Consider the following 23,290-nt stretch of genomic DNA (forward strand, 5'->3'; position numbering starts at 1 on the left):
ACCACCGACAGCTAATCGTGAGGGGTCGTGACTGAGTCCAGCCAGCAATTTATTATTATTTAAGGGTGCGTTTTGTCAGGGGAAAACACACAGACATTGCTCTTCCTCCCCAAGCAACGTGGTTCTCAACCGCAGTAACTTCCCCCAGCTGCGGGCCAGGTTTCTCATTTGCCAGACATACGGCAAGGAAAGGGCAGCGCGCCACGTACCCCCGGCCCCACCCACCATAGCTCCGTACTGCAGCCCCTGTCCCCACCTGCCGGGCAGGCAAGGAAAGCCCTTCCTCGCCCTGCCCGGCTTGGCTGCCTGCGCTGAGCTGAGCTGAGCTGAGCGCCCCCTCCCCCGGGCTGGCCGGGAACGTCCGCGCCGTGACCCCTCAGCAGCGGCGGCCGGGCGGTGACCTGGCGATGCTGTCCAGGCGACTGCTCCGCCTCCTCCAGCGCCCCGCCCGGGCCATGAGCGCGGGGGTGCAGTACAGCCCGGGACTGGGGGAGCGGGTCGAAGGGGGCGCGGGGCAGAGACGGGCGGGCGCGTAACGGCACGGGATGAGTGAGCGGAGGCGGGCTGGGGCGGGGGGCAGGCGGGGCGTGAGGGCTGGTAGGGGGCGGGCGGGAGAGGTCGGTGCGGGGTGCGTGTGAGGGCTGGTAGGCGTGAGTGGGCCCGGCCAGGCCGGGAAAGGGAGGCCGAGGGAGTGCGGCTACTGCTCAAGAGTGTGAAGCTGGGGGCGGGTGTCCGGCGTGTATAGAGGGTGAATTATCTTGGCGAACGAGATAAATTAATTCTCCCCCCCCCAAGTCTCGGATTAGTTCTGTGGCTCTGAACCTATTTTAGGATTTTTAAAACGTCTTTTCTTCCAATGCTTTAGGGATGTGGCTTTGTGTCGTTGGCTATTCAGCCACGCCACGGGAGCCCTTCCTACACACAAGTGACATTGAGCCCAGTTCCTTGTCTCTGAAATAACTCATGGTGGGCTGAGAGCTCCTGCTGCTGCTGCCATCAAAGCAGAAGGGCTCAAATCCACTTACTGACTTAACTGACTGTAACACAGATGGGTTAAGATGGAAAATGGGCTAAAAATCATAAAACTGACAGACAGATGCTGTATAGGAACATGCCTTCATTTGGGATTTTGCACTGGTATCACTGGGGCAAAAATCCCTAAGGTAGACAATCAAGCCTTGAGTAAAGAAAGAGACGAAGAGTGGAAATGGAAATACATCAGTACTAGTTATTTTCCCACTTTTAGGACTATTTGATATGCATAGGATGCCAAATTGTTCTTCTGAATGAATCCTGCTTAAACTCTGTGTACATAGCTGCTTTTACTAATGATTAACAAACAATCTATCCAGGCATAGGACACGTTCAACAAGAGACCCTCTACTCTGGAACTCCGTCCTCCACCACAACAAAGCATAAGGCTCCAATCCTGCAACCTGTGTTATGCAGATGTGCCCGTAGGCTTGCATAGAGTCCTTCTAACTGCACACAATAGAAGGTTATGGTGGGACTATACACAGGTGCAGGAGTCTGCCTGTATGAATTAATTTGCAGGGTTGGAGGCCTAAATTGTTGATCTCTAAAGCACTCTACAAGTTCATTTATTCACATTAGATTTTCACAGAGGATATGGGGAGGAATGTAAAGGTTTGGGGTTTATGGAGAAAGGAGGGAGGGAGAAGGTGAGTGGGTTAGCAGCCAATTTGTAAATGTTGTTTTCAATTTTTGTAAAAAAACAATTCTTCAGTGTAGGAAGATTGTTCATTAGCTGATGGGTTAGGGTGTATATGTATAAAATGTGTGGGTGACATCAAGCTGAAAGGGGTTGCAAGCACTATGGATGGCAGGATTAGATTTCAAAACAATCTTGATAAATTGGAAAATAGGTTTGAAATTAATATGATGAAATACAACAAAGACAAGTTCCAGAGGGACAAAAGACAAGTATAGCATACTGCTCTTAGGAAGTGTAGGCACCCTGTACTTCAGGGGCCTTGGAACTTAATTGGGAGTTTTACAGTGGGGAAAATCGTGGGAGACTACAACATCCATGATGCCTTGGGGAAAAAGGAGAGAGACTCTTCCCCTTCCAGGGAGTCAGCTAAATGCATATGGGGGACTCCATTTTGGTGCTGGGGTGGAGCACAGCTGAGGCTGGAAGCTGCTGGCTACTGCCTGCTGCCGCTGGCTGCTGAGAGTCTGTTGGAGTTTTGATCAAGCAGGGAGCTTCAGAGGTTGGTGGCATTGCCCAAACCAGGGCAGGGACTGAGCCTGGAGCTGACTGAGGTGGACCTGCAGTGAAGGTGGTGTGAGTGTATCCCCCCCTCTTTGACTGGGCCTGAGAGGAGGCAGAAAGAAAGTCCCTTCACAGCTTGAAAACTGGGCTGAACTAGTACACTGAACTAACAGAGTGCTGTCTCCTTCTTCAGATCTTCAAGTGCGCCTGCGCAAGCAAGGGGTTAGGGCTCTGAACTCTAGGGGAGTGTACACTCTGGAGATGGGGTGAATAGTGACAGTGTAGATGCCAGTTAGACAAGTTTCATTTATTACTATATGCTATTTTTTTATTTATTCAATGGCCCCTGTGGATTTAAAAGAATAGTGATGTTTAATTTCAGTCTGTTATGCCATTTTTCTTTAATTTGTTAAGTAAAGGTGTGTTAATTCTAATTTAAGTATATTGGATGTTTAGTTTGCATAATTGCAGTTGTTGAGTTAGACCCATGTCTCAGATTATTATAATTATTAGACTAGGTTTAGTCCTGGAAGCTCCCAAGGCCCGCTATTGAGCATGTGTAGGGGCCAGCCAGATGGAGGCACCGCCAATTTTAAATTCCTTTAGACGTAAAGGGACTGCAGCAGAGGGGTGGATAGAAGATTCCCACCTATCCTACACCATCACTGGGATACTCAGGATCTCCTTTGTTGTCAGCATCCTTAGGTGCCCTTGCACACCTGTGAGTGTTGCCTGCTCCCAAGTAACCCAGGAAAGGAAGGGGGTTACAGAAGGAAAAATCAAATGCACAAATACAAAATGGGGGATAATTGGGTAGGCAGCAGTTCTGTAGAAAAGAATCGGGGGTTATAATGGATTACAAATTGAATATGAGTCAACTGTGTGATACTGTTGTGTAAAAGGCAAATGTCATTTTGGGATGTATTGAGAGATGTTAGACGTAAGACACAGCAGGTAGTTGTTCTGCTCTACTTGGCACTGGTGAAGCCACAGCTGAACTCTGTTCAGTTTTGGGTGCCATGTTTTACAAAGGATATGGACAAATTGGAGGGTCCATAGGAAAGCAGTAAAAATTATTAGAGGTTTAGAAAACATGATCTATGAAGTACAGTTGAAAGAATTGGGGATGTTTAATTTAGAGGAGAGACAGCCGAAGGAGGACATAAATCTTCAAATACATCAAGGGCTGTTATAAAGAGGATATTGATATTGATCATTTGCTCTCCATGTCCACCATGAAGTAATTAGCTTAATTTGCAGCAAGCAAGATTTAGGTTAAATATCAGGAAAAGCTTTGTAACAATAAGGATAGCTAAGCACTGGAACAAAGAGGTTTTTAAGTAGAGGCTAGACAAGCCTCTGTCTGGGATGGTCTAGGTATATTTAATCCTGCCTCATCATGGGAAAATGACTCTTGAAGTCTCATGCAGCCCTACATTTCCATAATTGGCCTCTGTGATTGCTAACAAAGATGCCAGCTGTGGTGGTGGTGTCCATCAGTTGTGCAGTTGTCCACTAGTGACCGGACTGATGTTACCTTAAATATTAACTTTTGGACACTATCAGCCAAGACTGAAATTTACATTTTCATTAGAATAGGTGACGAAAAGGGAAAGAGTCTGAACTGGTGCATGGTCTCATTTCCAGAAACAGCCATTGTGAGGGGGTTTTATATGGCAAGAGCTGTAACCTGTAGTGTTCTGATTTGATAGCGCAAATCTCTCTCTTTGTCATACCAGAAGAGGCCACATGCAGTCCGATAAGAACCTCTGTCCAAAGAATTGTTAGATGGACTGGCTGTAACTAGTACATTTTCTAACATCTAATATGGGGGCCAGTTTATCCCAAATCTACCTACAGCAGGGGTCTCGTATCATTCTCTAAAAGCATCTAGTACTAACTACTATCAGAGACAGGATACAGGACTACCTGTCTGATCCTTAAGGTAATTCCTATATAATGTCTTATTTCAATCAAAAATGCTTTGCAACTAAAAAAAATTGAATGGACATTTATGATGATGTCTAGGACAAGGGTTTAATGCTTTGCATTAGTCATTAGTTTAATCTGATAAATATGTAGAATACATATGTATTTTAATCCTATTTAGGTATTCCCAGTGATGAGAAACAAGCAACTGGACTTGAATGGAAAACACTGGAGATTATGAAAAAAGGACAGGTAAATTTTATATTGAATAATTAAAATAAAAAGCATTACATTGGAATTAAAGTTGTAAATGTGTCAACTTGAAGGAGGGAAATCCTGAATAGAATATTTAATTAATAACAAACAAATCAAAGTCTGCAAAGCAAGATACCTAAAGTTAAGAATACACTAATTCACACCCCCTAAGTATGAAAACATTTGAAATGCAGAAATAAGGTCCCTTAAACAACCATAATATTGCATTCTTACCGGGAAGCTGTGAAGCATAATTAAATATACATAAAACATTTTGAGATTTTTGTACGAAAAGTTCCATAAAATTGCAAAGTACCATTTTCTGTTGAGGAAACAGAATTGGAGAGTTTAAGGCCTTGATTCTGCAGCTGAAGGAGCCTGACCTGCCGAATGGCATGCAGGGAAACGGCACCACGTTACTGATGTCATTCATGAAGTATCTGCATATGGTGAATTGCCACTTCCAGGCAAGCATTGAGTGGTGGGATCACATTGTTCTGCAGGTCTGGGATGATGAGCAGAGAACTTTCGAATGCACATAGCCACCTTCATGGAACTCTATGCGGAGCCTGCCCCTGCCCTGCGGTGCAAGGACACCAGAATTAGAGCTGCCGTCAGTGGAGAAGCACGTGGCAATTGCTGTGTGGAAGCTGGCAACTCCAGACTGCTACTGGTCAGTCACTAATCAGTTTGGAGTCAGCAAGTCCACTGTTAGAGCGGTGTTATCTCAAGTGTGCTGGGCCATTAACCGCATTCTGCTGCAAAGGACTGTGATGCTGGGCAATGTGCGTGAAATAGTGGATGGCTTCGCAGCAATGGGATTCCTTAACTATGGTGGAACAATAGATGGCACACATATCCCAATTTTGGCACTGGATCATCTTGTGACGGAGTACATCAATAGGAAGGGGTACTTCTCTATGGTACTGCAGGTGCTTGTGGATCACCAGGGGCGTTTCACTGACATAACACGAGTTGGTCAGGAAAGGTGCATGACGCTCGTCTCTTCAGGAACACGAGCCTGTACCAGAAGCTACAAGCAGGGACTTTTTTTCCCAGATGAAAAGAGTCCAGTAGGGGATTTGAGATGCCCATAGTGATCCTGGGATCCTAATGCCATGGCTCATGAACCCTTACACAGGCAACCTGGACAGCAGCAAGGAGTGCTTCAATAACAGGCTGAGCAGGTGCTGAATGACTGTTGAATGTGCGTTTGGTAGGTTAAAGGCATGCTGGAGATGCCTTTATGGCAGGCTGGACTTAAATGAGGACAATAGTCCTGTGGTTATAGCCGCCTGTTGTGTGCTCCATAATTTATGCAAAGCTAAGGGCAAGAAGTTTGCCCCTGGGTGGACCACAGATGCGTATCACCTTGCATCAGAATATGAGCAGCCAGATGCCAGAAGTATCAGAGGGGCACAACAGGCGCCACATGCATAAGGGAAGCATTGAGGGCCCATTTGACATCAGATGTTTTTTGAAACTGCGCTGTGACATTCTATGACTGCTATACAGCTGTACATGTATGTCGGTGGTAGGTGCACATATGTTCAACACACAAATAAAGAGTGCTTCTTGGTTGGAGAGCTTGCTTTTATTATTAAGCACAAAACAGCACACAACACAAATCCTAAAGAGGGGAAAGTAGTGGGGGGGGCAGTTCCAGCTATGACAGCTACGTGTAAGTCCAGCTGTTGGTCTCATAGCTGTCTGAGGAGGTAGAATGAGGGGGGTAGCGAGATGGTCCGTGATTTTAGTAGGAATGTGTAGGGGGAGTTGGTGAGTGCAGGTGAAGAAATTCTGTTGCGGCTGAAGGAGGGGGGCCGAGCTTGCATGAACTGTGTCTGCAATGACACTATTGTCTTTAGAAGCTCTTTCTACTCCTCCATGGCCTTGATCATGCACGCCTGGCCAGCTAAAATTCTCCCCTGGTTTTCCTTCTGTTCCTGTCTGTCAATCTTCTGAGATTCTGACATTGATTGTCTCAATGTCTTTTCTCTCTTTTGGACACCTCAGAGGACAGGAGAAGTTCCTGGAACATCTCCTTCTTGCTTCTCCAGGGTCGCTTCCTTATCAATCATAGGCAGTCTCTGCCAGTGTAGGGGCCTTGACTGCGAAGGTCATATCTGTGTAAGAACAAGAAACAGTGAACAAAACCATTATTGTGAATGCCCTAACAGTAAACATGAATCACTCTCATTCTCACTGTCCCTCTGTGCAGAATACAGCTCCTTGATCAGCCTGAGAATGGTGGGTTGAGGGTAGGAGGGGGGGGGGTTAAGACCATGCAAGTAGGTCTAGGTTCTGGGTGGGTACTCACTTGGGGCATAAATACTGGTAAATAGGGAAAACAAATGTCAAATTGTGCCACCATTCTCCAAAGGCAGGGGCCGTAGAAGCAGATATCTCACTCCTTACAGTCAGCAAGAATGCTAGGATACATCTCCTCCATGCGAGCAGCTTCAAACCAGGTCTCTATGCTGCACGACTGTGCGCTGCTTTGGTCCCCGCTCAAGTGATTGCCAATTGGCATGGGAAAGAGACCTACAACGGGGGCAGAAACACAGCTGCTCTGCCCAGGAATCTGAGGCAGAGAATCGGGGAGTACCGCCAAGAAAGTTTCCTAGAGGTCACACCATAGGATACCCGCAAAATCTCAGCATGCATTAACATGCTCTCAGCCGTACTGCCTAGATGCGCAGGAGAACGGGAAAGCACATGCAAACACAGCTACTCCTGTGCATTTCTAGCCCTTCAAGTATCTGTATGGTTTAGCCAAGGTAAGTATCCCCATGCTTCCAGTACACAAGAGGCATCAGCTTCCAAACACTTACTAGAGTGCCCCTCTCCTGCATACTGAGCGGAAGGGCTGGGACTGGCTGAAGCCTTCTGGGGTCAAAAACAGCTCCTGACTCCTAACCTTAACAACCGAACTGTTCCGTGGCTTTGGGGAAGCCTCCAGCTCCACTTTCTAATCAATGACATCTTCATCAGGGTTCAGTCCAGTATGCGGTGGTCCTGAGGCTGTGGAGGTGTCTACGACCATCTTGGGGCTGGCTGTGGGGTTGCTGCTGAGGATGGATTTCAGCTCTTTGTAGAAGTGGCAGCTCATTGGCTCAGCACAAGAGTGACGGTTTGTCTCCCTAGCCTTGTGGTAGCTCTGCTGCAGTGCCTTGATTTTAGCTCAGCACTGCAGCCTGTTCCGCTCATAGCCCTTCTCTGCCGTGGCACAAGAAATCTGGCCGTAGGCATCAAAGTTCCTTCGGCTACAGCGAAGCTGGAACTGCACGACAGATTCCCCCCAAATGCTGATCAAGTCCAGAAGTTCCAATGTGTGCCAAGTGGGCGAGCATTTGCTGTGTTGAACTGGCATGGTTGGCTGATAAGATGAGGTGCTAGCTTTTCACGCCAACCAAGCAGGAAGTGGTATAAAAATTTCAAACTTAAAGGGGGAGGAGCAGGTGGCTGCAGAGCTGCAGAGTGCAAACAGCTGTCCAGATTGGCACTGTGGGACATTTCCAGAGGCCGTTTACTGCAACAAAAACATACAGCAATGTCCACACTGACGATTTGTCACTAAAAGTTTGTTGAAAAAGCTCTACGCCTTGCGTCGAGGTGGTTTTATTTTTGTCAAAAAAAACACGGCAGTTTTGCTGACAAAAGGGTCATTTCAGTGTGTACACCAGGCCTGTTTTGTCGACAACACTCTCTGGTGTAGACCGGGCCTTAGTGTGCTTTAGGAAGCTTGCATTTAGCTAGTGGACATACTACGGCTTGTAAAGCATGCATGGTTCCTAAAGAATGCACAAACTCCTTTTAATAACTGCACCTGTGTTAAACTGCACCTTTTCCTATACCTAGGACAAATAACAAGCTTTATTCATCCTTTAAACTAGTTGAAGACAGACCACCAGAACAATAGAGTTGCTAGAATAAGCTGGTTTTAATGTGTCATGAACCAAAACACTCTCTCACAAATAAAAGTTGCTAAACTTTTTTTAAAAAGGGTATAATTTATTTAAAAAAAACCCTCAAATACTTTTTCATCTCTCTCAGGTTTCTCAGAGTATTTTTGTTTTAGCATAATATTGCACATGAAATTTCAGGCAGATTGGCCTTCATGGAGTGTCAGGAGAGGGTCATGTACTGGAATACTGCATTCAATACTGATTATGGACAGACTAATGTGCTTTCCTAAAAAGGCACTGTAAATAGCACATAGCACTCATGTTCTAGGCAACTAGGATGTGGTCATGAGTTCAGCCTGTAATTTTGGTGGCACAAATGCTGCCACTAACAGTTGACACTGTTAGACCTTTTATTATATGTACAAGAGTTGAATAAGATCTTTGATAATGCTTTTAGTTAACCATGTTCTTGGTCTAGTAACTGAGAACTTGTTTTATTCTTCTCTAAAGGATCCATACAACATATTCAAGCCCAAGGTATATGCAGGAATTAGAGAGGATTCTCCTATTGTTCCATCTGTCACCAAGCAGAGGCTAGTGGGTTGTATCTATATGTATCAGAACAACTTTGTATAAAACATCTATTGTGCCCTTTTAGTTCACATACTATCCAAAGTTATAAAACATGAAATGTTTTATAGTGGGTGTTTGGTTATAATACATCTACCTTGATATTTTAAAAAATTTCCCTCTGAAAAAAAAAAATCTATCCTCATTCAATAGATCTTCTCTCTGGGTATTCCATCGTACCTGCCTATGTTAGTGACAAAAATAAGTTTTCAGGTTTTTAACTACTTTTGCTAACAGGGTAGCTAAAAGGGAGTGAGGAGGCTTCTATTCCTTTTGTGAATCAAAGCAATTGTTTTGATTTCAGGATTGGTTACACCTTGCAACTACCTTGAAGGAAACCGTTTTACAAACATCACTGAGCACACCGTCTGAACACAAGAGGGACTGTGTGTAAGTTAAGTTATAATTTGGCCTGTAGAATTTACATATCGTCACCAGGGAGAACTCATGTTGAGTTAGCAGGTTGGTGCATGATTACTTAGAAGTTGAGATATGACAATTCGCAATGCCATTTTTAGTCATAAAATAGCACTTAGTTGGAGCTAGCTATCTGTTAGGAGAGTCAAAGCACTGGCACTAAACTGGCATGTTTAAGGCATGTTGAGTTGATGTAGGGAAACCAAGTGAAGAATAGCAGTTAGGTCCTGCGGACAAAAAAGTGGCAGCTGGAGTTGCAATATGAAGCTAAGAAAGGAATTTCCATAGTTAAGGAAAGTTGCAGGCTAGACTTAGAACTTCATGGCTGCACTGGTGCATAAGTGGGGATGAAGACATATGCTTACCAGTACCACACACTTAAATCAACAAGGGCGTATTGTAATGGTCAGCTTACAAAGTGGAAATTAGTATAACTGGTATTTGAGATATGACTGAATGAAAACCAAAATACACTCTTCTATTGCCATTAGTTTGACAATGATCCCATATTAAATAGGGGTTATGGTCTCAAAAGTTTATAGAAAGCATAGCGGTTGTCTTACTTTTACTGTTTCTTTAAAAGCATATATTTTTCAATAAGACTACAAAAGTATCACAAGGTCACTCTTGAGCTACAGCTGCACTATTTGAGTTTTCTGATGTCTGCCCCGAGTGCAAGATTAGGCATTTTTAAAGTTTTTCCGAAAGCTACTTTTTTTCTCTTGAGAGCGATCAACATGCACTCATTCAGCCACAAGAAGTAAATCTTCAAGTTTATCGTTTGTTTTACCAACTCCTTCCACCCAAAAAACCTAGTGCATTGCCCATTAAAATATGTGATGGAAATTGCCATTGACCCAGAAAGGAATGATGAGACAGGGTTGCTCATTTTCTATGTTGATTCAGTTACTGAACTCTTCAGTGAAACTTCTTGCTAAGGTGCCAGTTACATTATGAAGTCTAGCCCAGAGGGAACAGTAGAATGCACAATGCTTTCATTTCAGATGTGGCAGAATACCTGGAACATGAAAAAAATCAAAAGAAAGACATGAACATTTTGCTTTTCCTTTCTCACACCAGGACAGTATAAGGGTCGCAGTATTGCCACCCTTACTTCGGTGCTACTTCAGAGCTGGGTAGCTGGAGAGCAGTGACTGTGCTGGCTAGATGCCCAGCTCTGAAGGTAGCGCCACCGCCAGCAGTAGCGCAGAAGTAACTCCCCTACAGTAGCCTTGTGCCCCCCCTTTTTGGTTGGTACCTCCAGTGTGAGAAAAGCTGTGTACTTTAGGTAAAAATTTGAGAAGTGCGGAGTCTTAAGAATTTAACACGTTTACATTTTGCTGTTTTTAAATACATATTCATGGTTTGTTACAGCATTGTGAAATTCAAGATTTAAAAAATGTTATGACTGTGAAATTTACAAAAACGGACTGAATTTGGTAGGGCCCTTACTTATGATCAAAACATTTTCATTTGTGTTTGTTTCCTGATTCTCATGATGGTGGAAGTATGCCTCCCAAGAGATGTCTGTGAAGAAAGTTACTAGAGGTCACACCCTGACCTATAAGGATGTACATTTATACTATGAAGGTTCCAATCAAATACCACCATCACTACACCACCAGGAGATGGTTATAGCCTTATTTACATTTTCTGTGTTGTGCTGTATTGTGTCAATACAACAGCCACAGCCAGGATGTTCAATATTCTAACTACAGTCTTTTGCTTAAGGCACTTAATGAAGTTATACTCAAATTAAAAAAATATGCATGATATGTGCATCCAGTACACATGAAGCAACAAAAGTTTTCATTCAAGTATTTTATTTTAGCTTTAATTGTTTTCACTGCATTTTAAAAATCTAAAAAAAATAAATATTTATTTCACAGCTGAAAGTCATATGTATCAATAAGACGCAAGTATGTTGGAACTTAACCAGACCACGAAAGTCATATCTGAAAGTGTTCCACTAAGCACAGTCATCTCAGAGCATTTATATTAAAATTCAAAACAAGTTCCAAAAGGGGTTAAAAGGCATTTCAAATGCATTTTAGCTGGAAAAAAGGTGACCATTGTCCTAGAAATCAAAAACTACACTTTCAACATTTAAAAATTAAATGTTTATCCTCTTGAAAGCAATTATATTTTTAACCTATGGTTGCAGGGGTTGGATTCCCAATACTAAATTAATCCCTTATAATTTTATCCATTTAATTATACCATCAGTAATAAGACGAAATGGCTACTGAGTCATCTTGTCCATCTTAACAGAAGCCACATTTGCAGTTTTGCACTGGCACTAAGAAGTGACTGTCCCATGGAAGTTGGACTGTACATCATACAGGACAGTTGTCATTTCAACTTTCATTGTTTTCATTAAGTTCTCAAAATAAAATCCCACCCAGAAAAATACATCTCCAGAAATCAATTGGGTAATCACTTTTTTGTTAAAAGCCATAAAATAAGCTCAAGTTTAATTACACACAATAGAAACCATACCGCTATCAGAACTTAAACTGTTTTATTACAAAATGAAAAATAATCAAATGGGACTACCATAACAGGAAAAAGTTAAGTGTTTTCCCCCAGTGATTGAAAAGAAATGTAAGCAAGTCTTTCATGCACTCACACGCTAAATTGTTTCTATATGTGTAAAGTTAAAATTTGTGTTAGTGAAACTTGAGTCTCATTCACAGTCTCATTTTTATTTTAAGGTAACAAAACATGGTTCTGTACAAGCTGTGTATTAACAGTTCATTTTTGTAAGGACTTTTCGGCTTCCATTAATATTCATATCACTGAACATTTTGTAAATAACCAGTTGTTACATTATCAACTTGTCCACTGAACTTACCACCACGAGAAAGACACAAAGAATTAGTTTAATGCTCCCACATTAAACAACTACAATATCCCATTTCTAAAAGTTATACTAAACTGAAGCCTTCATTGTGATCTATAGCCTGAATCAGCTTAGATTTTAGGGTTTCTTTGTCTGTATATTTTGGAAGATCAAGAAGATTAAAGCAAGTGTGAGAGACTGGAAGATACCCTTCTCCACCTCCTGTTGGCTGGATGACTAGTTTAAGGCACTTCATTCCAAGAATAGGAATACGATCACTGCCTGTCAAAAACACTGCCAAGGAAAACAGAAATATGAAAACTGTATCTGTATCACAGTGATAGTTCCATACAATATTACACTTCAACATCACTATTTTTATTTTTCAAGTATTCTATTACACAGCTAGCTTTTACATTAAAGTAGCAGGGTTTGTTTTTTTTTTTTTTTTTTTTAAAGTACATGAATGCTGCTTTCTACATATGAACTCTGAATATTGTAGGTCTTATTCTGTTTATATTGTTAAATGTGTATCAAATAGAAGATGGATAGAACAGAAAGTCCCTCTGATGCCAGGGTTTACTTATTTAAAGAGCAGTGACTACACATCTTTTTGTGGACACTATCATATTTGCAGGTGACTTGCTAAGTAACAGGTTCTAATTTGTTCAATGTCAATTAAATGTGTCTGCTCTGTATTTGAAATGATGAATAGATGAGCTATTACGAACAATTTTCTATTTATGAGTAAGGGAATCTTGTACGCAGTTGTCCTCCTTTTATATGTTCCTGCAGCCCAGCATCTGCCACAATTCTGCTATGTGTGGGCTATTCCCCTCTTGTGCAGTTGCAGTTGTGGTTTAAAGCTGCAGCACAGCCCATGCTGGTCACACTTCCTTTTCTTCAGCTTGCTACCAGATCTTCTGCCTCTGCAGAAGCAGTCCATCACAATTCTCTTTGCTTTGGAACTTTCCTTTGTGGGGGTTTTTTTGGGTGGTAGTAGTGAGCTACTTCGTTCTTTGTTTTCTACTCCTCTTAGTCACATAGTCAGCAGTGCAGTGGCTGAGCTCTTCTGCCCATTTTCAGGAATGACAGAGTGGCCACACAAGCACATAAGCCCAAATAGTGCTCCATCTGTGAAGCAGCCTTAACAGGCTGCATGGAGGATGAATTATGCCCTGGCTGTTCTCAGCCAGCCAATCCTACCACCCAAGCACAGTGCTTTGATTCGGATGCACATGTTAGGGCCTGTTTGTCCCCAACAAGCTGCAACTCTACCACAGAAAAGCTTGACTGAGGGAGACAGCAGAACTGGGAGAGGTCTAAGGTCAAGGAAAATTACATTCAGCCAGCCTCGGGGCTAAGTCCTGGGGCAATTCAGGAGCAAAAGGATAAGTACTTAGGAGGATACGAAGTCCCCCAACAAAGTCCTGAAATTGGTCCAAGTGCTCCAGGGAAAGCAGCAGGGCCCATAATCAGCCCCACTTCCTCCCAGCTTGTGTCAGGAAACTCTTGCATTGAGTCCCATTTCCCAACCTGGGAAAGCAGGAACTTACAGGGGAGAACTCCCCAGATGGTTCAGACCCTGTGCAAGGCTAGCCATGGGACCACAGCAGCAAAGTGCAAGAAAAAAATATTTTTTGAAATCCAAAAAGAATAAAAAGGATAAGAAAACGCCCAAAAGATATTAGTCCTTTGATTCAGACTCCGCCTCTACTGAGGAATGAGAGCCATCAGACTGATTGTGAGAACACAGACAAAATGCAACACAGGATCTACTATACAGATCCAAACTGAGCAGCCCCTTGAGGACAAGCCTCGGAGCACATGCCTTTCTGCTAAATCCTCTCCAGAGGCAGCAATTCCTCTGCACCCATCCTTTGAGAAGGTAATCAGGGAGAAGTGGGGAGCTTCTGCAAGGGCAATCACATTTACAGGCGCGCACACAGATTCTACAAGGTCCAGGAGCCAAAAATATCATAACTGATGTGCTTAAGGTCAATGCTACAGTAGCATCTCTAGCAAGGAATATGATGATTCCATCAAAGGAAACTTCTTTCCCAAAGATCCAGTGGATAAGAAGGTGGAAGTTACCCACAGAAAGGACTTTGATGCTTCCTCACCAACTCTCAGAGCATTTCTGACAGCCAATTACTTTCTTTAAGTCACAAAATCATAGGACTGGGGGACCTTAAAGCCCTGAAGGACAGAAACGAAAGATACTAAGTCTATACTTAAGAAAATCTCTCTAGCGACAGCATTCATGGTATGTGCTTCAATGGATGCTACGAGGTTTTCTGCCAGGACTGTGGAATCTAGCTTTGCTGCCAGGAGACATGTATGTTTTTGTCTCTTGGAAGTAGATGCTTCAAACATGTCCCATGCGTCACTAAATTCACAGTCTCGCTCTTCTTCAGAGAAAAACTGGACAAGATAGTGACTGAAAACGTGGCTAAAACCAAATAGTCCCTCCCCACTCCACTTAGTACTCGAAGAAGGGACCACAAACCCACAAACATGCTCCTTTTGTCCATCTTCCTCACCAAGGTTTCAGAGAAAAGACTGCAGATACATCAAGGGAAAACCCTGGAACCAAGGAGCAAGTGGAAAAACCTAGAGGAGCTCCTAAAGCCTTCATAAGTCCTTTACAACAACAAGCAAATGTGCTTCCGCCCAGACCTGAGCAGCAGGACTTCCCATTTTCCAGATGGTTTGTTTCAACCACAGACAAGTTGGTGTGAGTGATACTCTTTTAAGCAAAGAGCTCCTCCCCATCCCTTCTTCATCCAGACTCCCGCAACCCTGCCAAGTGCAGGCTGGTCCAGAAGGAGGACATGGGAACAATAGAAGGAATTCTCCCAGGAGAGCATTTCTCAAGGTTTTACTACATCATCTTCATTACTCAGAAGCACACTAGTGGAGTAAGGACCATCCACATCCTCAAAAAGCTCAACAAACGGATGAGGAAAATAAAGTTCCAGATGGCAACCCTAAATTTGATAGCAACATCCCTGTCTCAATGGCACTTCCTAACCTCAGTCAATTTGACAGATATATACCTTCAAACTCCAGTGCACCCCTGCCACTGCAGGCTTCTGAGATTTGCTGCTTACATTATGAATCATTGCTAGTGTCGAACACTTCCATTCGGTCTCTTGTCAGCCCCCAGGGTATTTATGATGATGCTGGTGGTGACTAGAGCCAGACTCAGGTCCCAAGGTATTCACCTGTACCTCCTTTTTGACAGCCCCTTAATCAGAGCCCCATCCCAGGCAGCAGCACACAGAACTACAATTCAGACTCTGGATCTCCTGCAAGTCCACAGATTCATAACAAACACCATGAGAAGTTCCTGAACCCCTTGACCAGACTAATTCACCTGGGTGTGGAAATAGACATTTCAACAGTACAAATCTACCAATCAGTAAAGAGATTCCAGAAGATTCAGAATCTGATATCCATGCTGGTCAAGTGAAAGATCAACTATTGTTCCCTGCCCTCAGCTACTGGGCCTCCTGGTCTTGTGCATAGGCACCACCCATTGGCAAAATCACACATCAGGTGCCTTCACATTTTTCTTCTGAAAGTCTGGGACTACTCCCCCGAACTCATGCAACTTCACTTACATGTCCAAAACAGGTCCTCAGCTCCCTGAGATGGAGGACAGTTTGGGGAGACATCCTCAGGGTTCTTTCCATACACTTTCCAGACCTGCACGTTCTTACTGTTGATGTCAGCCTGAAGGGATGGGGAGCACATCTGGGACCTAAAAGGGTACAGTGCATCTTGAACCATGACATCAATCTTCTTGGAACTCAGGGCAGTCCAATTAGCTCTTCTGAGATTCAAGAGCCACCTAGATGGAAATCAGGTCCTACTCCAGTCTGACAACAGTTGCATACGTAAACAACCATGGAGGGACATGGACTGCAGCTCTGCATGCAGAAGCGATGGAGAAAATTGAGCAGACAGAAATGACTCTTTTCCCTAGAGGCAATCCACATAGAAGGGGAATTGATGCAAAGGGCAGACTGGCTCAGCCTACACAAAAACAGCAACTCAAAATGTTGCCTAAAACCAGGAAGTCTTCAACCTGATCTCGCAGACATTCAGTCTCATCAGTAGACTTTTTCGCTAACCCACACAAATGTCCACAAGTCCTGCTATATGCATTCTCGCCCTTTCCTCTCTCAGGGAAAGTGGTCCAAAAGATAAGGTGAGAGGATGCAAAGGTGATAAGCATTAACTCCCACATTGGCCAGGGATACCTGGTTCTCCAACCTAACAGAACTACAGCTGCAACCACCATTGCAACTACCATTCTTTACCAAGGATCATTCCTCCATCCAGACCCAGACTATCTTCATTTAACAGCCTGGCTATTGAAAAGAGAAGTAGCCACACTCAGCCTACCTTAAAAAGTGATAGGGACTTTGCTCTCTTCTAGGAGAGTTTCCATTCTAAAAGCCTACTCATCCATCTGGACTAAATTCAGCCTTTGATGTCAAGAGCACAAAGCAAACCCACAGGATCCCAGGATTAAAGTTATTCTAGACTTCTTTCAAGAAGGAGTGAGTACAGGACTTTAGCTTAACACCGTTATGTGCCATGTGTCAGCCCTCAGTAGTGTACTGTTCAAAGGATTTTCAGGCTTCCTGGCTGAGAACCCTGAGGTACCCAGGTTCCTCAGAGCAATCATACTGGCCAAACCAGCAATCAGACTCATCTTTCCTAAATAGGATCTACTACTAGTGTTGACAGGTCCATTCTTTTGGACCTGATTTCTGCATCACCATTTTATCTCTCCCTCAAAACCTGTTTTCTGGTGGTGGTTATCACAACTACTAGACTGGTAACCTTATCTATGCAGGAAACTTACTGCACGTTTCATGATAAGGTGATGATAAGGACTTCAAAAACGTTCTTGCCAAAAGTAAATTCTCTTTTCCTTGTCTCGCAGGGAAATCTCTCTCCCATTATGTCTGAAGCCACAGTATCCAATTGAGAAGCTGTGGCACACTTCAGATATCAGAAAAGCATTGAAGATTTACATCAAGCACACAGAATCCACAAGTAAGTCAGGCATTCTGCTTGTCTCCTTCCATCCAGAGTCTCAAGCATTCAGTCTCCAAGTTCTCCCTTGCTAGATGGATCAGACTACATATCGTTGAGACATACAGGGTAACCAATGTTCCTGCCCCAGAAGGAATCAAGGTGCACTCCACAAGACCCATCACAACCTCATGGACTGAAAGAACATGTGCTTCCACCAGAGAGATTTGCAAAGCTGCAACATGGTCATTGGTTAACACCTTTATCAGATGATGTAGAGTGGACTTTTGTCCACTTGGCAGGAAAGTGCTAGAGGAAGCAGTGGTCCAGTAATGACCTTGTTGCTTGAGCAATGTTGTAAAAAGGGAGGGCTTTTCCCCCTTTTCTTTTGTTTGCTCTCGTAACCTTTCCTACCCCTGTTCACTGCTCACTACTTCCCATGCATAGCAGAACTGTGGAAGATGCTGGGCTGCAGAATGGAAAATTTCTTACCCAATAATTTCCTTTCTGCTAGTAGTGTCTCCCACAATTCATCCTGGGTGGCTCGTCAGTCAATGGTCAATATTTTATTTGGATAAATTACCTTATAAGAAAAGTCTTCTGTGTATAGTTAGTTGATTGAAATTGGAATTACTGTCACTATTTTCCACAAGTTTTTACGCAGCTTTGGAATGAATCATCTGGCCAAAGCCAGAGAAAGGGACAGAACAGGCTGTGCTGCAGCTTTGAACTACTGGAACTACACACAGGAGGGAAATAGTCAATGTGCAGCAAAATTGTGGGAGATGCTACAAGTAGAAAGAAAATTATTGGGTAAGACGTTTTCCATTATTCTTCGATAGCTACAATCTTTCAGTGTTTACAATCAGTGATATCAAATGATATTTCCACCTAAGAACAAGATGTGTTGTAAATTATGAAAAGAAGCCTATTCCAGCATGGACAAAATTCCTAGATTTGTTGGACAAATGAGAATGGTGATTTCAGTCTTTTGCAATTATTTTAAGTTTACTGACTGCCATGAGGAATAATCCAACCACCTCAGATTTCCCAAAGCAGCTGTTCAAAAAATTGAGCACTGCAGCATATCATGAAGGGCAACAAATCTGGATTATTACAGATCATTGAGTGAATTGGGAAATCTATGAGCTCTCTTGAAAAGTGTCCTGCTGAGAACTCTCTCTGCTATAAAACCAAGGGTGCTGCAGAGTGAGCACTTTAGTTGGTCACAGCTGTAGTAATACTGCATGAGGAGAAGGAAGACTAAACAGTTCTGTCTGAATGTGCTTGATTTTTTCTGTAAAATAACCTGAAATTTCTTCAGTGAGGAGAGACTTGCATCAGCAAACCTATGAGGACAGTCTGAATTAACCAGGCTATCCACCACCCAAAATAAATCCACTTATCAAGATGTGGTGGGTGAATGCAGTGGTGTACACCATGGCCTACATATTTAAATAAATAAAAATCCATGTGTATGGCAGCACTGTTCTACCCTGTTTACTACCATGAAGTGATCAAAGGGCCATTCAAATAAGGAAATCCAGAATAAACTACAAGATTATCATTACCAACCATCAACTCACCAACTAATGAAGCACACTAGTTTGATTGCCTTTGCTGGCCACCCAACAAGTAACCAAACCTGACCCCATAGCCCATAGACATAATTATTAATTATTAAAATTAGGTGTAATTTAGTTTGGTCTTTTTTTAGAAAAGCATCAGACTACAGTAATCCTACTAGATTTCCTATCTCCATACAATAGTTTCAAATACTTACACAAAAACTGCTTTTTCTTTTCCAGTGGTAACTCATGAAAAACATCCCAAAAGATTTTAATTGTAGGATGGTCTGCCCAATATTCTCCTTTGTATTCTGTATTCTGAAATGACAAAAACGTGATTATTACTCAAATTCACAAAATATCAGGACAGTCTAAATTTGTATGTAGAATGAGACATTGCTATTGAGTTATACAAAACTATACATGACATTGTTCTATAAGCATTTTTATTTTTTTCCACCAAGTTGATTTTTTTTAATGCTTTTATCTCTAAAAATGTGTTTCTTCCACTTTGGATACAGCTTAACATATCCATCATTACTAAAAGAACTCAAACACCAGTAACTGCTAAGCAGAGTATTTGTACTCTGCCTATATAAATGCTTCTTGAACTTTCAATTGGATACATTATTATTAAGGATAAGATTGGGTCACAGAGATCATGGAAGTCATGGATTCTGTGACTTCCAGAGACCTCTGTGACATTTTCTCCTCTGCCCCAGGCAGCGTCTGGAGCTGTAAACTGGGAGGAGAGCCTCTCTGCTGGCAGCAGCCCCTGCAGCTTCCAGCCTCTGCAGCATGTGGTTCCACAGCCCCCAGCCACGGCAGCCAGGTGGGGGGGGGACCTCAAAGCTCTGGGTTCCCCCTAACGCCCGCAGTGGCTGATGGGGGGGCCTGAGTTCTCAGCCATTGCAAGTGGCAGGGGATTCTGCAACTCTCAGCAGTCATGGGGGAACCTCTCATACCCCACTTGCAGCAGGAGGACTCTGCAGTTCAGAGCCATGGTGGGAGGACCTCAGAGCTCCGGGTTCCCCCTACCACCTGTGGCGACCAGTTGGTCCCAGAGTTCAAAGCCTCTGTGGGCAGCAGGAGACCCTGCAGCTCTCAGTAGCCACTGGGGGCCTCGCTGCCCAGAGCTGCGGCAGGGGGACCTCGGAGTTCTGAGTTCCCCCTACTGCCCACAGCAGCTGATGGCAGGGGCCTGGAGCTCCCAGCCACAGCAGGTTGTGGGTGGACCCTGGAGCCACTAAGATGGGATCTCAGAGCCCTGAGCTGCCAGTGAGTACCATGGAACTCGGGTATGCCCAGCTTTGAGCTGTAGCAGGTGATGATTGATGGACCCTCCCTCTCCCGCAGACAGGCTAGGGCTCTCACCCCCCTCTCCCCCACCTCTCCCCAACCTCTCGGGCTTCAGTAATGCCCAGTCAGCCCCCCCATCCATTATTTTCAGTAAAACTCAGACAGGTCACGGCTTTCATGAATTTTTGTGTATTGCCCGTGATGTGTCCATGACTTTTACTAAAAATAACCATAACAAAATCTTAACCTTAATTATTATTTATTTCTTGTTCTGAACCATTTAACAGCACACAGTAACACTGTTTAACCACAACCACATTTCAGTGGTGGACACAGAGTGATTCATAAAAGACTTTGGGATCTTTCTGAATGTTAAGTAATTTCTTCTGTGTTCATTTAATGTAAAATCCTAGCTAACAAAATCCTAAAGCCTTACCATTAAACTGTACATCTACAACACTGAACACTGGAACTCTGTATCTGTGTCTACTTTATCCAGTATAAGCAGGACTTTTAGCATCACATGAAAAATTTATAAAAAACATGTTTGTATTACTACTTGTTAACATTGTCTATTTTCTCAGCCATGGTACACGGATAGGCACCTCCTCACCACCAAGCTTACCATCCAAAAAACACAAAATGCACTAGGAGACCTAGTGGAAGGTTCTATATTAGTGCTATTGTTTTTAATACTATAAAACTGTTGTCACCCATTCGTTAATTACATGGATTAGTATTTGTGGAAGTACAGGGAGCTATCTGAAAGAAAAGATGATGAGTGACTAGGATAGGGAGGGAATTCTACACACCAAGGATCTCGTGATACCAAACACCACAAATGGAACTTGTCTAATGTCCAGAATATGTTTTAAGGATTTACAATCCAAAAGAAGAAATGGGCCTTTTTTTCAGTTTATAAAACATCTGGATCAATATTTTAATATATTTTCATTTCCCTTCTTCCTGTATGACTTCATAAAGCACCACACAAAAGTAATTCAGAAGATAACTTGTTTCGAATACACAACCTGGTCATCACATCCATGCACTAAAATTTATTTAGCCACTTGCTCACTAATGCATTGCATATATAATAAGAAAATTCCTACTAGTTTGTGTATCTAGATAACCAGGGGCATTATAAAAAAAGAAAGCACATAACAAAACTCACATCTGGGTCACCTGCCAGTAAATGGAGCTCTTTGATTGTTTTGGTGTAGATGGAACTACCATTCAAACAAGAAATGTGTGAAACTACCAGAGACCACTGAACTTTTGAGTTCAAAGAATTTAGGTTTGTGCGTTAACATACATGTTTTTTGTTAACTTTTCCCCCTTAAATAAATGTAGTGTATATAGCTCTCCCTCAGTTCTTTGCCAGGTTTGTCCAGGAGATTTTAGAGACCAGAAATGAAACATTAAGGACGATGATGAATCTGTGGAAATTAAAGAAAGTCCATTTACTGTTAGTAAAATTATGCTACCCCATCGTTAGAGAAACTGGAAATCTCAACTGCAACATAGGAATGTGGGGGCTGGAAGTGCTGGAGAGCCAATACCATCAAATGTTTTGCTTTTGCATTTTAAATGTATAATAATTTAATATTTTCTCTAACTAAACTAGCTGCTTACCTTTTCCAGTTCTTTCCAATCATAATTCGTGTTCCCAATCACCATCGCCTGCAGCTCACTGGGCTGGAAGAGCTGAAGAACTTTACCGCCACACACCTTATGAAAGCCTGCATGGAATGCATCAAATAAGGAAGCCACAGATTTACTGAAGATGTAATCCACATAGGCATCCACAAATTCTTGTCTGTAGAGCAAAGACAAAAACAATCACATTTTAAAAGCTGAACATATTTAAGCACTATTCTTCTATAAATAAATCAATGCTCAACTCTGCAGAAAATACTGATACTGTATTCTATCTGTGGTCTTTGCTATGGCCACAGTGAAGATGCTTTGACAATGAGCAGAGCATGAATTCAATTTTTCCCAAAATTGAAAGATTATGGAATGTGGAGTGGACAAAGAGCACTATTAAATAATGCATTTCAGGCAACATGAGCCTTTTAATTATTTATAACCTCCACAATGAATTGACTCATCAAGAGACATACACTATCTCTTGAAGTGCTGATTCAGTGTAATGGTCTGAAACTAATTATTCAAGTCATTGTTGTCCCTTTAATAAAAAAATTATTTTCAGTTTTAGGGAGTGATTGTGAATGTGCAGTGTTAGAAGACAAATTCATAGCTTCCATGGACATTTCATGCTCTGTATAGTGTCTGGGTCAGACAGAAAGAGTTAATTATGGTTAAGGAAAATAGTTTGGCTATGATAACTACCCCTTGTTACTACAGAAGAGCATGAACATTTCAGGCAAGACACTTGAAATGTTTGCACTCAAGAACAGATAGCAAAAATCCATCAATGTACAGTTTACTTTTGGCTGTGAATATTTTTACACTGTTCTATTCAACCTTGCTGCCAACATAATTTCTGTTAGCACATTACAAGTACCCTACCAATACATTTTTTGGGGGGAAATCCATAGGGTTTTTTTTGTGTTTCATCAGGGTTACGTGAATACACCTTGCAAACAACCTGGCATTTGTTCAGGTGATTGCCATGAAAATCTTTATAATGCTACATTTGCTTAGGTAATGTTGCTGCAATATTCACATTATTATTAAGACTGTAATGGAGATTGCTATACAAAGGAAAATAAAGTGCGCTAAATGCTAAAGCAAGGATTGTCAAACTGGACGTCATGAACCCTCAGGGGGTCGTGAGATTATTGGGGGGGGGGGGGTGTCACGAGCTGTCTGTCCCCACAAGTTGGTAAGGGTGGCATGGCATGTATGTGGGGGTCATCACTTTTTGGGGGTCATCACAGCCTGAAATATTTTCAAAGGGGTTCTCAGCAAAAAAAAGTTTGAGAACCCCTGTGCTAGAGGATTGAAGAACTCTCTCAAAAAACTGTGTCACAGGATAATCAGTACTAACAATTATTGATAAGGCACACCTTCCCAATACACTCCAGGTAGTATACTTGAACCTCTTGGCATGCTTCCAATTCATATAAATCTACAAGAATTAATCAGTAAAAACCAAAAACATGAACAGACATCTACAAGGAACAAA

General features: G+C 42.6%; 2 protein-coding genes across 7 annotated transcripts in view; one reads left to right on the forward strand and one right to left on the reverse strand.

Moving 5' to 3' along the window:
- The first annotated feature begins 407 nt into the window (after window positions 1-407).
- LOC137156262 (cytochrome c oxidase subunit 5B, mitochondrial-like) lies at window positions 408-8,964 on the forward strand. Its single transcript, XM_067552983.1, has 3 exons — window positions 408-528; window positions 4,347-4,417; window positions 8,839-8,964. Exons 1-3 carry the CDS (start codon window positions 408-410, stop codon window positions 8,962-8,964), a joined length of 318 nt encoding a protein of 105 aa, XP_067409084.1.
- HERC4 (HECT and RLD domain containing E3 ubiquitin protein ligase 4) overlaps window positions 5,683-23,290 on the reverse strand; it is a 96,474-nt gene continuing 78,866 nt past the window's right edge. For 2 of the 6 annotated variants that reach the window (XM_067552610.1, XM_067552611.1), the window contains exons 23-25: window positions 21,772-21,955; window positions 19,053-19,155; window positions 11,880-12,511 (exon numbers count right to left, since the gene is read on the reverse strand). In XM_067552610.1, the coding sequence (XP_067408711.1) occupies window positions 12,303-12,511; window positions 19,053-19,155; window positions 21,772-21,955 (496 nt within the window). In that variant the 3' untranslated portion in view covers window positions 11,880-12,302. Of the gene's footprint in view, window positions 10,394-11,879; window positions 12,512-15,843; window positions 15,984-19,052; window positions 19,156-21,771; window positions 21,956-23,290 lie in introns of those variants that run through there. The other 4 variants (XR_010920659.1, XR_010920658.1, XM_067552612.1 and 1 more) reach the window with 4 other exon arrangements.

The sequence above is a fragment of the Emydura macquarii genome, unplaced genomic scaffold (assembly GCF_026122565.2).
Source record: "Emydura macquarii macquarii isolate MOO-44397 ecotype Brisbane River unplaced genomic scaffold, CSIRO-AGI_Emac_v2 contig_1390, whole genome shotgun sequence".
Taxonomy (NCBI): domain Eukaryota; kingdom Metazoa; phylum Chordata; order Testudines; family Chelidae; genus Emydura; species Emydura macquarii.

What these genes read in the sequence shown, in the direction of transcription:
- LOC137156262 (XM_067552983.1), top strand. Translation starts at nt 408, where the DNA reads ATGCTGTCCAGGCGACTGCTCCGCCTCCTCCAGCGCCCCGCCCGGGCC. An exon ending in CGCGGGGCAGAGACGGGCGG is followed by an intron (nt 529 to 4,346) that starts GCGCGTAACGGC and finishes AATCCTATTTAG; the next exon opens with GTATTCCCAGTGATGAGAAA. An exon ending in AGATTATGAAAAAAGGACAG is followed by an intron (nt 4,418 to 8,838) that starts GTAAATTTTATA and finishes TCTTCTCTAAAG; the next exon opens with GATCCATACAACATATTCAA.